Source organism: Choloepus didactylus, chromosome 4, assembly GCF_015220235.1.
Source record: "Choloepus didactylus isolate mChoDid1 chromosome 4, mChoDid1.pri, whole genome shotgun sequence".
NCBI lineage: Eukaryota > Metazoa > Chordata > Mammalia > Pilosa > Megalonychidae > Choloepus > Choloepus didactylus.
In genome coordinates, this window is record NC_051310.1 from 110,448,873 (window position 1) to 110,465,190 (window position 16,318).

Consider the following 16,318-nt stretch of genomic DNA (forward strand, 5'->3'; position numbering starts at 1 on the left):
TGGTGCTCTTACAACTCAAATTGCAGATATTAAAAAGATTTAAAACTAAGCAGATGCTGTGGTTCATTACAAAGCTAGCCATATTTCAATGAGAAGAAAAAATGATTGCAGTATATTCATGACTTACCTCAAAGCATGTTGCAAGTGAATTAGTTAACTTGTCATGCTTTGAAATCTCCAGATGAAAGGTGCTTTGGAAGCACAAAAAATTATCTTTTTCTCATAGAGGTCATCAAGTGGTATACCCAGTAGCATATTTTACAGAAGACAAATTAACTGAAGGCTTTTCTTTTATTACATCTAAAGAACTCTACATAAACAGGTAACATTCAATAGGTAAACAATTTTTTCCAATGCATGTAATAAATATTTCCACTTGGTACTTTTATACAAACCGACATTAGTCTACTATACATTTTTAAAAGCCATTTTACTGGTTTGGCATGCGGTATGGAAATTCTAAGAGAGAAAGTTTTAAGGCAATGAATCACAGATTTAAGTTCATGAAATTTATGGTAACTTTTATATCTGTTTATATACATTTTCCCCTTTGTTAATTAAACAATTAACAGCAGCACACTCTGGGACCACCAGATCTTCACCCTCCCTCTTTACCGAAATCAAAGTTCTGTGTTTTTTTAATTTAAAAAAAAAAACAAAACAAAAAAACAAAACACAATTCAAATATATTGATAAAGCAAAATTCTTACTAAAATAACTTCACGTGTGCTTTAAAGTTCCAAAGATCTAGATGTGTTTTATGTATTTAAAACTAAGTTACTTAAAAAACAACATTCTTTCAATAGTTATTAGTTCAGAATTGGGATAGAATTTCATCCGGTTTCCGACATCTGACTCAAAGGAAAATCTGCCAAGAAATCACATTTTTCAGAAGCTTAGGTGAATCTTTCCTAAGTCAGTAATAAGTAATTATGATAATGCCTAAAATAAGAGAAGTAGAAATATTTTAATGCTCAAAATAAATTAGTCAACCAAGTGTGGCATGGTTAATGTTCAGATTGTTTTAAAAAGATGTGTCCAATAATGCCCACAAAGTAATTAAAAGCCACTTCAACCCTGCTAGTCAAACAACTATTTTATCAAAGATGTGTGCATACACACACACACACACACACACAAACAGTACTATACAGAAACACATACACAAACATATGCACACCTATTAGAAAAACCAAGGCAAGGGGAATGCTGGCAACTTGTCTGAAGACTAAAGATTCTGAGAATCACTGTCTGTCCACAGACAGCATGTGGGGAAATGAGGGTGAGCTAAGGAAAAGAGATGAAATGAATATGAGCTTTTTTATTTTTTTAACTCGAAACAAAGATGTAGTACACGACTCTACCAATAATTATGACTGATCATGAAAGTCATTGGTTTTAACCATGGAGCCAACAGAGTAATTACTAATAATGTAACATTTTGGAAAGTCAACAACTGAAGAAAACAAACTCCTTACAGAGTGGAAGGAACTAAAATAAAAAGATAACTGAATGGTTAATTTCACCCATGCAGACATGACCAAAGCCACTGTACATTTATTTCTCCCTATTATCCGTTCTTCCCTTAGGTTGGTGTAATGCAGGACACTGAAGGAAATTAACTGGGCTGAAGAAAGTAGAGGGTCAGGTTTTCAACTGCAACATTCAGAGAGTTTGTAATTCAGCATCATACACAAAGTTATTGATCAGAATTTTGAAACCACTAACAACGACAGAAAAAAGGGGTGGGGGGAGAAACAAGAAAAAAGAAAACTACTCATTTTACCTTAGGTAGCTGAATTAAAAGAAATATGTGTCCTAATGCAATGTGAAATAAGAAGCGACTCCGCACAATTTAGGAATTTCTACCCCCATCTGAATTTAGACACAAATTAGGACAGTGTTAAGATATTAGCCTAAAGTAATATGGCAATAGGTGATCTTAAACTGTTTATTCATCATAATACCAGATTCATTTTAAAATTTAACTATTTCCTGTTTTACCTGACAATGAATCTGAGTTTTTTTTTTTTTTTAATTGCAAATTGTTTAGTGACTATACTCAGACATTTGTGTGATATACACATGCACAGGGGAAGACTATATAACTCACTTGTCAGTCACATACACTTATCTATAAATACATATATACATACACACATATAGTATCAACATCAACTTTTTTTTTTTCAAAATTCAAGTCAACAACTTAGTGGCAGAGAGAGGCTGTAAAAAAGTCATTATTTTTAGATGCCATATAGCCATGTGAATTATTAAATTTACCATACAACTGAAGGTACAACCATCTTGAATTCTACCTGGATAAAAGTAGGTTTAAAAAGACAAGTTCATACACAAAAAGTGGTCCTTCATCAACTCTGAGAACAACCTGTTGACATTAACAGTTGTGATATAAAAATCCAGTCTGGAAAACTGGCAATTGATAAGCCCCTTCTTTATCTTTTTTGTTACACCTGCACTCTTGATCTGCTATAAAAATATTTCTCATACCTGAGAATATAACACTTTCTCCAATGAGGATTTTGGGACACAAGTAGAACCACTTTTCCTTCCCTCCAACCCTCACTCATCTCCTGAAAAACAACTTCAATATATTTACATGTTCCATTGTTAACAAGAATAGATCAGACTAATCTATGAATTCCAAAAAAACGTAACTCTCCCATGTCATGCTTTTCTTTAAAAGCTGAAGAAAAAACAAAACAAATAAGGTAGATAGGCTAAGTAAGTAAGTATACTCAGAACCAGAGAGTAAAAATAACTAAGACTCAAACCCATTTTAATTTTCAACTGTTTATCAAAGAGTAGATGTCTACAGATTGACATATACGGTGCATGGTATTTTCCAAACAGAATTTACTTTTAAGATTAGAATTTCTTTCTTTTTTTGAGATGACGATAACCTTACCTTTGTCAGCTGCACAAGACATGCAACGGGACCTTCTAAACTATTTTTACTTCCTACTTCGGTATGAAGATCTTGTTACCCTGTGGCCAAAAAAGCAGGTGTTCACAGACTTGGTTTAAATACACAATACTGGAAATCCAGATTTAGATAAAGAACTAGCCTAAAGTGTATTACTCACAGGTCTGCCAAGCCTACTCCTTACCCTGACAGCTTCACTCCAATATCTCTAAAATATATTCTCAGGGGATATATAACAAACAAGAGAGGATATGTGATGGAAACATGCAATTGGGATAGTCAATAAAGATGCTTACATGAGTTCAAGACCTTCAAAGCACTCTGAAAGAAGCAAGCAACTGATATATCAACTGAATGCAAACTTGGGAGGTGAGGGAACAGTAATAACAGGAAAATACACACAGGCACACACACTGAAAACACACCGAACACACACCACTAGCTAGGTCCTGAAAATACACAGGCAATGCAGTGGGACAAATGAGATTTATAACTTAAGGCTGGATAAAATATGCACACATTCACACAAACAGAACCCAACTTCCTCATTTTTAGAAAATGGAAATTAAACTTATCTTCCCCCAACCCCCTCCCCACAACAAAGAAAAGCCCGCAATTTAAAACATGCAATTACTTTTTTCTGTTTTTTTTGCAAATAAAATAATGCCATTTTTCTGAAGTAAAATAAAACTAAAACCATTGGACAAATGATGAAAAAAATCTTCAGAATCCAGAAAAAAATGAACTGAAGGTGGTCTGTGGGTGCTTTTTTTTTTTTTCCTTTTCTTTTTTTTTTTTTAACAAGTGTTTTATCAGACAGGCAGTCTTAGATTTTTATATACAAAAGTAAAACTGAAAATATAGTTTTGTTCTCTGTACATTTCTTTTAATTTTTTCCCTAAAAAAAGGAAAAAACACACGCTTATGTACTTTTCTAAACAGAATAAGGTAAAACAGAGCACAAAGTTCTCTTCTTTCTGCCAAGTTCATTTACTCTGGTGTGGGGATGGGAGCAGCAGGGCAAGGGAATCAGTCCAATGAGATAATGTCTGGTATGATGCCGAAGATGGATGCTGTGTCTGTGCCACTCCTGTTGGGGATGGTGTGGCTATGGCTCTCCCGTAGGCTGTTGGAGGACACGAGGCTGCTGTTACTGCCACTGCTGCTCCCATTGGTGGTTGGCAGAGAAGTACTGCCTCCTGCACTTAACTGATCAAGAAACATCTGTGAGGAGGTATACGGAAAAAACCGAGACGAGTGTAAGAGGTCTTGGTCATCTGAAACGGCTGCTGCGGCAGCGGCAAGGAGGGAAGTGTTGTAATGCTAGGGAGGGAAACATAAGATTTTTAAAATGTTAATTATACTCATAAATTAATAAATTTTCTTTTTGGCAGAACAAAGTCTAAATCTAATGTATTTTGAGTATCTGTTGTTTTTTATGTATTTTGTAAGACATTTTGCAAAATCCAATGGCCTTATGTAATGATTTTTGACACTGACAATTTTTGGATTTGAAACTAGACAAAAAATCTGAAATAAAAATTTTGCTGGTCTTTGTTTTAATTTGTATTGCAAACAATTTTTCAAAGTTCTGTTTTCAAAGAGGCATAAACGCTGAGAAGAAGCAGGACAATTCAACTCTCTTTCTCTTAGGGAACTATTTGGCCAAGAAATCTATCAGTTAACATTACTCACTGCATTATAAACTGCTTCTTTATAAAGCAATATTAGAAAGCAACAAATAGACACTGTTATTACATACTCAGGCGTAATTGAAACAAAGGGATTTTTATTTAAATTCTTAAAACAATGTAATGGGTATGACAGTCTGAAGTTTCTGAGGAAACTTATTTTCTTTCTTTTAGCTACATATTATATACATTTAAATATTTAAGTGAACATTTAAAATACTAGTAATTTTTTTAATACAGCATACCTGATTGTCTCCTGATAAGAAAGGAAAGAAATCTAATCCTGTAGGGAAAAAAAATGTATTTTAGTTTTGGAAAAAAAGAAAAAAAAAATTCCCCCCAAATGCCTCAATATTCCAAAACAAATATGTATCTTAAAAATGCTGTATAATTTAGAATTTTATTTAATCATGAAGAGTTGAGAAGAATGTTTTATGCTCTCTCCTATGTCTAGATTACTAAGGCTGAAGTCCAAGCTCTAGCAATGATTTCTATTTCCATCTATGGGACTTGGGCATGTCATTATTTTTGCCCTCATTTTGCAGAGGAGAAAGTTTGAAGTTAAAAGAGTTTAAGCAAGTTATAAAACAGATTTTCTGTTTTCAATTGCTCTTTCTCAAAAATGCTCACTTGCTACCATCTGTACCACATTCTAACTCAGAGACTTCCCAGGGGCTCAAGGGGAGAAGAGATCTGAGAGAGGGCCTGAGAGTTGAGGTGATGGCTATTACCAGAAGACCAGCCCCAATACCTGACTGCTAGGGATTCACTGCCAGAAGGCCCCCTTCAATACTATTCTTGTCCATACCACCCAAATGTGTAATGCGACAAAGACCAAGTAAACTAATGTGAACGAAATGCCTCATTATGATATCTAAATTTTTGGGAAAAGCATAACAAGTAGATGGAGATAAGAAATATGTCAATATTTCAAATGTATTTCAAAAATATATAAATATTTCAACATACTCGGAAAATTAGGTTGGGTGGGGATCCACCCACTGTCTACGTTAGAACAGATTACAACATAAGGACCTGCAAAATGTATAGCACTGGTTCTTCATGGTGAGATTTCACAATGGGCTAAGTGAGATATAGGCTGCACTGTCCAATAGGATAGCCACTAGCCACATGAGGTTATTTAAAAATTTATTAAGATTAAGTCAAATTAAAAATTTAGTTCTTCAGCCACACTAGCCACATTTGAAGTACTCAACAGGCACACATGGCTAGTGGCTAATATAATGGCCAGTAAAGATTTAGAACATTTTCCTCATTGCAGAAAGTTCTATTGGACAGTGCTGAAATGGGGTTTTCATTAAAAGTCACTAAGAACCCACCTAACTTTTCCAGGTCCCATGTCCATCTGCCTGGATTACTCTGTAGGGTCCTAGGGCCTAAGCTTAGGGACAAACCTTGACCATTCTCTGCTGATTAGACAGTGTTTGTGACAGCAGGCCCTACCAGTGGGTCTGGCTGAGGAAGATCCATGAGCCTTCTGGCCCAGAGGGACATGGGTCTGGCAATACTGGGGTGGAACTAAAGAGGCTACAGAAGGAAATGAAGAACTGAAGGGGTTAGGAAGGAAGTGGGATTTGCTGCATGGGGCATATCTTTCTTACTGGTAAAAACAATAAAAATGGTTGTGTGTGTTGATGTATGGAAAACAGTGAGAAAGAGAGTGACTGATAGGACTTAACATTAAAACAAGGTTGCAAGTCACTGAATTCTTAAACAACCTTTAAAATAAATTCCCTTGACTCCCAGGGGTGTAAATCCCCCTGGCAATGTGAGACATGACTCCCAGGGATGAGCCTGGACCCGGCATTGTGGGATTGAGAAAATCTTGACAAAAAAGGGGAAGAAATATGAAACAAAAGAAAGTTTCAGTGGCTGAGAGATTTCAAATGGGTTGAGAGGACACTCTGGAGGGCATTCTTAGGTGCTATATAGATATCCCTTTTTAGTTTTTTGTGTGTGGGAAGGCTAGAGGGGAATGAAGCTGTCAAACTGCAACTCAGCAGCCTTGATTCCTGAAGACGATTGCATAACTGTGTAGCTTACACGGTATGACTGTGTGGCTGTGAAAACCTTGTGGCTCACATTCCCTTTATCCAGTGTATGGACAGATAAGTAGAAAAATGGGAACAAAAATGAAAGGAAAAATACAGTGGGATAGGGGGTGGTGGAATGTTTTAGGTGTTCTTTTTTATTTTCATTTTTTTTGGAGTAAGGAAAATGTTCAAAAATTGATTGTGGTGACGAATGCACAACTCTATGATGGTATTGTGAACAACTGATTGTACACTGTGGATAACTGTAGGGTATGTGAATATATTTCAATAAAACTGTATTTTTTAAAAAAATGCCCAACAAGAAAATAACAATTGAAGTTTATGACACAAACAAAACATCTCACACTTGTCACACAAATTTACCATTCTTATTTTAGTTAGCACCTTGTGAAACTAGCTCCTTAACCCTAGTTAAGTGGTTCCCTCATCCCCATCTCCAGCTCAAGATCTTCTTAAAAGACAGAATCCTTTTCGAGGGGAGTCATGCTCACTTTCACCTAAAGGATTTTGTATAATGATACATCTTTACTGAGAACAAACCAACTGATGACCAAACAATTTAAACAAACACTATTCAAATTATTTATCTTGTTTTTAACCAAAACCATTAATTATAAATTCATAAAAAACGTTCTTGATATATTAAGTGAATAAAGCAAGTTGCAGGAAAAAAATACTCTTTAAAAAAAAAAAAACTTTATGTGTATGTTTCTTATGTGTAGAAAAAGGCCTGGGAAGATATCAAACTGTTAAGACTAGTTGTAACTTCTGGAGAGTGGAATTGTAGGAAGGGGTAGAGGGAAGTGCTCACTTTATGTTTCACAATTGAATTTTCTATAATAAGCACATATGGTTTTTTTAATAAAAAAGATGCTCTTAGATTATATGGCTAATATATACATTATTAAATTACAAAGATACATATAAACAACTAATAATTCTTCTTGATAATGCAAATGATAATTATGAACTCAAAATACGTTGTACAAATGAGTGCACTGACATTTCAAACTACTTCAAAAAGAATAAGGTTCATTGGAACAAAAATACAAACTTTCAAGAATATCCATTAAGCATTAACTAAAAGATAATATAACATAGGTACCCATGATGCCTGCTGCATTATAAGTGGAATCAGGGAACAGAAAATAATACACATAAACATCAAAATTCAAAGCAGAATATTGTAAGTCATTCAAAAACAACTTGCAGAATATTTTGAAGATCACAAAACCTAAAGATCATTACACTATTTTTACCACTGGTAGTAAAAGTAAAACAATGGCTATAGATGCAGGTACAATCAGGGACCTGGATCTGTATTTATGACCACAGTAAAAGTATCTCCCAGTTTTCTGGGTCCAAGCCCCTGTTACCCCAATCTTTCAATTCTTTCTTAGACTGACTCAGAAAAGGACTATACAGATCAAAGGCATTCATAATGTTAAGTGACAATACAGAAGAGTTGGTGACTCACCTTGTAAATCATAAGGCATGGGTGTCATATGGAAAGGATGCCTGTAGTCTTGGATGAGGGATGTGTTAATGTAGCTCGTGTCTACAGCAGGGAGGCTTGGGGTGCGGGACACTGGAGATGCTTGATGAGGAAGACTTAAGATGCTATTAGAAAGAAAAGTGTGCATAATTTTCAGGAGTCAGTGGAACTTTAAAGTTTAACAAACAAAGGATCTCACAATTAAGCCCTAACTTTTGGGCTGGAAATAATAAAAGGCAAGCAAAGCAATGTATAAATTATATTATCCATGATTATTAAGAAATATTTGTAAACTTTGTAGTATTTTTAGCGAATATAGGGAGAATGGATGCAATGGCATCCAACAATCAAAAATCACTTGCTATCTCTGAAACATCATCATCTATACTTTCAGAATAGAGGGGAAAGGCATAGCTTAGTCAACTAAATAGGATATGCATGAAAGGTATCTATGGCAGAAGAAACCCTAAAACCTTTTTAAAACCAGCACTGGAGTTTGGCTATGGTATACCTAATGCCCAGCACTGTCATCAGCAGACTGTTTGCATAAAAGGCTCAATGAATGAATGAAGGTAGCAAGACAAGCAGAAGAAATGTTTCAAAACGAATAGGTGATGAAGAGTTTTAAAAGGGAGAACAGCATAACTAGAAAAAGAAAAGAGGGATCTCTAGAAGAATAGGATGCAAATGTGTAACTGAAGGTTCAAACTAAAAAGAGCCTGTCTTTTGTTTATAAAACTTCATTTATAGTACTTGGGGTGTGGAATGCAATTTCAATGGTGCACAACATTTCAAAAAATGCCAGGGTGATTTCCAGGAATAACATTCTTGTTATGGGCATCTACCATGTTTATATGAACAGAATATGAAACACAAAATACTCTCTCATCTGACTCACAAAAAATGTTTCCTCTAATGGAAACTTTAATTAAACCTTTAACATCTTTAAAAAGTATCACTTTCCATTAGCTGTCTCCTCTGACAATGCCTAAGGAATTACAGGAGAGAGGAAAGCACTGGAAATGCTAGTCTTTTAAAATATCTCAGTATACCAAATAGTACAGGAAATTTCTGGATGAAATACTAAACTGGAAGCACACTCAGTGGCTGAAGACTAAAATGTTTTACATTTACTGATGCTTTGCCTCTTTCTAAATTCTGGATAGCTCCTTTTCTTTCAAATCTGTGATAATGTTCTGAAATGGATTTCCATCGTTAACACAGGACAATAACAAAAACAATATGCTTGGTTTATGTTTCTACTTATTGACTAAACAGTACTGTAAAATGGCCACTAGTACTAAATATAGTAATACCCTACTTCTAAAAATGGCATAAACTTTCAGGTTTCCTGTTTTCTATCTGAAAGTAGATAAAGAAAGAGCTGGCATTTGAAAATACTATATCTGGGTTCAATTAGTTACTAGGAAGCTCAGGAAGTAGTTAATGCATCTAATGTAATTTTCTATACATAACAAACAGCTATTTTGAGAGAAACAATAAAGTAAATATCCAAAAAAGAAATATTAGTTTCCTTAACACTTAAAAGTTTCCTTTAAGGAAAAAAATACAGACAGTAAAACTACTGCATAGTTTATGTGTATACTTGTATGACTACTATTAATAGTGCAAAGAGAGCTAACATATAATGATGCATCGAACCCATAAATTATTTACACAGCCAGAGTTTACGAAACTTAGTTACAATCACAGCATCAAAAAAAAAAAAAAAAAAAAAATGACAATATATATTTACTCATACTATGGTTTGATATTAAATATAAAATATTTTGAAATAAAAATTCTATAGATACTGCTTGAACTATGCTAACTTCAGAAAATCTGACCTTTTTTTTTAAGTTGGTTTAATAAGGTCAGGCTTACTGGGTAATAACCAATAGGATAAGTTTTCATGGGAGCTAATATTCACAGAACAGGATTTAAAGAAGAATTAGTGTTTAAATATTCATTTTGTTTAGAACAATGATACTACTTTTAATGTCTTTCTATAGTAAACTGAGATGAGCCACTTTAGAATGAAAATATCAACCTTCGTAAATGTTTGATGGCATTTTGAAGATTTCTAAAATAGTCAAAGCACTGTAACAAGTGAGGAGAAACTACATTTATCATGATTGTGCAGTTTTACTGTTGCAATTTTATCTTTCTGGTCACTTCAAACATATTCAAATGTGAGACCTTTTAATCTCATCAAACAAGGAAATGCCTGCTCTTAGACTGGTGTCAATTTTCCTTCTTGAACCTTGAAATCTATAACCATGTCATTTATAGACTTTCCTTCTCTCCCTTACATTTTTTCTTCAGACACTACTCTTGGTTAGAAGATTTTTTGAATAGCTCCTATTCAGTTACAACAGGCCATGATGATTCTCTTGATAAACAACTAAACAGGGGCATGTCTATTTCTAGATTTACCTTTAGTCTGGTATGCTAAAATTGTGCCACAGCAAAACATGATGTCTTTTGCTGAGACTCTCCAATGTGTTTCATGAGACTAAAATTCTGCTTTAGAACAGTTAGAGTTACATACTTGTTTTACCACCCCTTACACAGTGTTAAGCTCCCTTGATCATTTTATCATCATCCATGTTTAGCATGGGGTGTTTTACACTGTTCATGGATTGAACAGAAGCAAAAGCAAGGTGCATTACAGGTATGAAACCTAATGGAAAATACAGGAAACGAGTCTGCAACATAAATAAGTAATGTGTCAATCTAAGTCACCTTTGACTTCTTTCACTGATTCTTTCATTCATACATGTCCTCAGGGAGGTTTAAAGCATTCATCTTTCCTTCTTTGCTTTCTACTTGAAAAGCTCAACTTAGGGTTACTTTTACAGCATACATTTTCCAGTCTGAGTAAATGTTCTTAACTTTGTAAGTAGCATCATGACCACCTGATAACTTATAGACACGGGGAAGGGGGTGGGTTATGCACACTAAAGTTTGAGAAACACTGTACTAGATTCGATTCATCTTTCGGGTATGATGAATACTGCACCCAGGTAATCCATTTAAAGAATATTGTGCACCTGGGGAAAATTCAACATACACTTTGATTGCTAAATTAAGTTTTACAATCATAAAAAAATCATTTTGTTTGGCAGGTCTTTTAATCCCTATTTTGCTGTGTTAACTTTCATGATGATTTTTGTTTTGTTTTATTTTCACTTACCCTTTATTATTTAGCGGCGATGTGGGAGATAGGGAAGGACAGGTCCTCTTGGCAGATGGCTCTTCATCCTCTTCATCAGATGAGCTGTCTATGGTTAGGTCAATCACCTCGACTTTCTTGTTTTTATTTGAGGACTGGTGGTGAGAAGCCACCTGATGCTCCAATGTGGAGCTCAAGCATCCTGCATGGGAGTGATTAAAACACAAGGCAAAGAAGACCTATGACCTCTCTTCTTTGATCAGTGTCCCGAAGGATTAATTTATCAATTATAGTTTAGATGATAATACTGCTCAGGCCACAGAGTGGAAATTCAGAAGTGACTCTGCTCCTATAAGCTTAGAACTATTTCCTATTGAATATTAAGTAATTTTTTTTGAAAAACAATTCTGAATTAGGGCAAACAATCCAAATATCTTGTGTCCACTTCAGAAATAAAAGCAGTTTGAGAGCAGACACTGTACCTTACATGTTTATCTAGGTAGCACCTGACATACTTAAAAGAAATACTATAGTAACATTTTTTTTAAAAGTCATAGCCCCCACCCAGGATTAAATAAATAAATAAATAAATGAAAAAAGGAATGTTCACTCTCTGTATCAAATCTGTTAAAAATTTAAAACGATATTATTTCAAAAGCTTGACTTTACATGTGACTTATTAGATTATGTTACTTTGAAATCTTGTATCAGAAAATTTAAAATCCTGCAAAAAGTGAATTTAAAAGGAGTTCTACTTCTAAACATTTTATCAATAGTTTTTAATAAGAGTTATTGAGCTATCCATGAACTACTCAGTGTTTTTAAAAAATTTACACATTTTAATATTGAAAATCAAGACTTTATAACAGCAGGGAGACTGAATCACCCTTTTGGAAAACACTCACCATCAACTCCATTGTAAGAGGCAGAAACTTCCTGAACTTCCTTCTTTGATCTCATAGGTGCCCAAGAGCCATCTTCCTTAAACTGTATTTCATCACAATCTGTACAGTACTTTAGGATTTCCATAAACAAACTAGAAAAAAACAATTTGTCCCTTGAATATCACATTAAAGCAAAAATAAATTTGAATTATTACTGTTAAAAATATTCACCAAAATATGAAAACATTCAGGTCTTCTATATTTGGTACAAGTTTAAATGAGGAACAAGAAAGTAGAACAGATGAGTTATATTTTTCTCAAAATCTAATGTAAAACAGGAAACAGTTACTTAAATTATGGTGCATTTATGCAATGACATATTATGTAGCCATGAAAAATGAAGTTTTGAAGATTTTTAATAACATGAGGGAAATACAAAAAATAGGAGTAGGCCTAGAAAAGAAAAAAATCTACATATTAAATATAAAATTCTGTGTGTGAGTAGGCATATAATAGCAGTTATCTCTGGGTGGTAAGATTATAGCTATTTTTTTTCTCTCTACACCTTTATGGCATCTTCTAAACTGCCTACAAGAAGCATGTCTTATTTTATAAACTAGAGCAATCATATAAAAATGTCAATCAAATGTTAAATCTCCTTGATAAAAATATTTTTCTGACATTAAAAAATATTAACAAAGAATGTGTAACACTAACAATCTTAGCTTATAATGTTAAATGAAAAGATAAAAATTAATAGTGTTAACTCACAGTTATGTTAAAAAAAAACCTGAAAAATATACACCAAAAAAGCTTTTTCTTTCTTTCCCTATACTTTCCAATTATTCAAGTGTGTATATATAACAAGAGAATAAACTCCATTAGAGGGAAAAATTCTAAAACTACATAACATACAGAGTTGGTAAAACATTAGTATTTCATTCAGATTTAATGATCATTGCTATTTCTGAAAAATTAAACATAAAACATTTAGGTTTTATGATGGTTTTTTCCCCCCATATGACTGACTGGTCTGATATCTTTCAAGCTCTGGGTTATATATGCATTCACAGATCTATTGTTTGTTATGTTATACCTTCAGACTCCTGTATTTTCTCAAACACTATAGATAAGAAGCCTTAAGAGCTTTGCTAGAGAGTACAGAAAATATTAAGTAGATCCTCCTTTTTACAATTTGTTATCTTTGTTCAGTGACAAGAAGGGGAAAAAAAGGAGGCTAGAGAGTAAGGGAAAATTTAGAGGAACATTGCAAGATTTCTGATAGGACAGAAAAACTACAGAAGTATTAAAAACAAAACTAAACAAAACAGAAACAACCAAATTGCCTTTTGTGACACTGTAGTTGGACAAGAAAGAAAAGGGTAAGTATTTCAAAGAAAAGAGAAAAACAAAGTAGGCAGCTATATTCAGTTTGCTGATCAGTTTTAGGAGTCCTTACAGTGGGAGAATAAGCATGATGGACTGTGACTGAAACTTGATCCGATCTCCAGAAACAGGCAGGCTAACATCTATTTAAAAAGCTCAATTTTTGGTAGGCTTCAGTTAACCAGTTTCACAATTCTTTCATTTTTTTCTCAAATACAGTTTGCAAGTCTAGGGACAGACAGATTCATGTTAGGAGAAGGGCTACGTACACCCTTGCTTAGAATAAATGTTGCTTTAAATATCAAGAGGCATCGATGGTAAAGCATGCATCTCCAAAACAAGGGGAAAAAAAAAAGTTTACAATACTTAGTTACTTATTTTAAAAATACTGATTTCTTAAAATCATGAAAATCCTAAAACATATGGAACTCAGCAAACACTAGCATAGTATTTTTATCCAAACCTGATGGGTTACAAACCATGAAAACAGGTGGTCATTTTAAGGTACAAGGAAGAACTATGTAAAAAGTGACATACCCATCAATAATAAGGTGTTCATATGGAGCCTTCTTATCACACACAGGACAAACCCAGGTTGGTTTTTTCTCATTCATCTGAATATAAAGAGTTGCATCAAAACACTGCAGATGAGAGCATGTGAGGGCCCGACATGGAATTGTCAGCCGCATTTTACCAAGCTTGAAAAGAAGAGGGAAAAAAGGAAGTATCAGACAACTGTTATTCAAAATTCAAGCTTTGATCAAAATTTCCTGAAATACAACTTGTATGTGTTCTGATTTAAGGCATATTGTGTTTACTTTTCATCTATGTAGAAGAATATTAAACATATTTTTCTATGAAACATATCTACCAAGGTAAAAAATTATAGTATTTCTTTGGACATTAAACACAGTGACTCTGGAGAGTATACACTGAGGATTATTTGTCCCAATCCACACAGCTCACAGATTGGCTGGTGGAGAGGAAGAGGGAGAGAACCTTCTGAAATTACATGCAAAATGTTTATAAGAGTAAGCATTTTTCTGAAGAGTGCTTTCACCCAATTCTCAGAGCAGTCCCTGATTCAAAAAAGTGAAGAACCACTTAACTAGGGATTAGAGAAAGGAAAAAAAGAATGTCTTATTAGACACTGCAGGATACAGAAATATATTGACATTTACCATGAGCCTGATCTTTGAATGACAACAGTTCACGGGACAAAACCAAATCAGCAGCAAGCATTCAATGTTTGCATTGCAAATGCTGGCTCTTAGGAGGAAGTCAGGTGTACAAACTTTCAGTATTTCTTCCCTCTCTGGGCACCATCACAGGCAACTCTGCCCCTCTAGCGTCTCCAGCAAGCTATGGGACTTTCCCCTCTTGCCCTGAAAACGTTGCCTGAGATGACCCAGACTGAGCCTATCCTATGAACAATGAATGTTCTTCATCTGGTCCCTGAGCTGCTAGCATTGGCCCACTGTGGCAGAGAAGCTGCCCAGAGACCTACACAAGGAGCTGCCATATTGTAACCCTCTTCCCTGGAGGACACCTTGTACAGTATAGCTGGATTACCACTGGGGTCCTCACAGTCAACACGAGACACACAGGTTACAGGTTATCTTCTTTCAATAGCCATATTATTTGCTAAACACTAGGAAAAGATTTTCCACATATTTGTCAGATTGAAAAATATAAGGCTTGAAAATAACGTGAGTTAAATGAGGAAAAAATTCTTGGTCTAGAAGAATTTCAGGGAAATGTGCAGTTTCCCAGTCTATCCAGGAAAATAACTGTCATTTGGGGCCAAAATAATTGTTCTACCACTAACACTAAATGTCTCTAGGAAAGACATTTAAACTTTCTAGGCCTCTTTTTCTATCTCTAAAGTAACACTGTTTCCTCCTTACTTCAACTGGATATAGTGATAAAGAATAAAAAAGAACCCAGAATGTGTTATAAACATTTACCAGAAGGGAGTAGTAATGCCTGTTCACAATACAAGAACGGGCAGGAGGGACCAACACAGAGAGAACTGATAGCTCCTTTTTCTGTGTTCCCTTCTCTACCCATGCACTCAACAACATTTCATTACACTATTTATTTGTGTATGGCTCCTCCTCCTAGAAATATGTCAGACTCATCTCCTTATCTCCAGCACTTAGACATGTACCTGCTATGCAGCAGGAAAACAGTCTAGTGTACCAATAAGACTCTGGTTGTACACACTGAGCAGTTCTAGGAGGCACTCTTTATGACAGGTGTACAGGTTGTACATAGCATTTTACAAGGAAAGGCTGAGTGAGTTCTGGGAGTAGACTACCTAGGTTTGAGTCTTGGCCCCACTATTTATCAAATGTGTGAATCTTGAGTGACTAAATAAGTCTCTCAGCTTCAGTTTTCTAAAATATGGATAAAAATAGCATCTATATCATAAAACTGTGGGAATTAAATTAAATATATGCTTACAATAAATGCTATTATTAATCAAAGTACATTTCTTTAAACCACTTTGTAACTTAGTAAGAGAGCCACCCAAACCTCAGTCTCAGTCATTCTTCTGTTCTATGCTCACACAGCACTAAGCAGCCTCATTATTCCTTCACTACTACTCTATGCAATTTTTATTTGATTTACATAAGTGCCTGATGAAAAGGCCAGAAGAACA

The 16,318-nt window shown here is 34.6% G+C and overlaps 1 protein-coding gene across 2 annotated transcripts in view; it reads right to left on the reverse strand.

Annotated features, from left to right (window-relative positions):
* Nucleotides 1-272: 272 nt before the first annotated feature.
* The window catches only part of PIAS1 (protein inhibitor of activated STAT 1), a 142,374-nt gene continuing 126,328 nt past the window's right edge, over nucleotides 273-16,318 (reverse strand). The window contains exons 9-14 of one of the 2 annotated variants that reach the window (XM_037833578.1): nucleotides 14,191-14,351; nucleotides 12,289-12,419; nucleotides 11,405-11,585; nucleotides 8,191-8,333; nucleotides 4,884-4,921; nucleotides 273-4,270 (exon numbers count right to left, since the gene is read on the reverse strand). In XM_037833578.1, the coding sequence (XP_037689506.1) occupies nucleotides 3,977-4,270; nucleotides 4,884-4,921; nucleotides 8,191-8,333; nucleotides 11,405-11,585; nucleotides 12,289-12,419; nucleotides 14,191-14,351 (948 nt within the window). In that variant the 3' untranslated portion in view covers nucleotides 273-3,976. The remainder of the gene's footprint in view (nucleotides 4,271-4,883; nucleotides 4,922-8,190; nucleotides 8,334-11,404; nucleotides 11,586-12,288; nucleotides 12,420-14,190; nucleotides 14,352-16,318) is intronic. The other variant, XM_037833579.1, reaches the window with a different exon arrangement.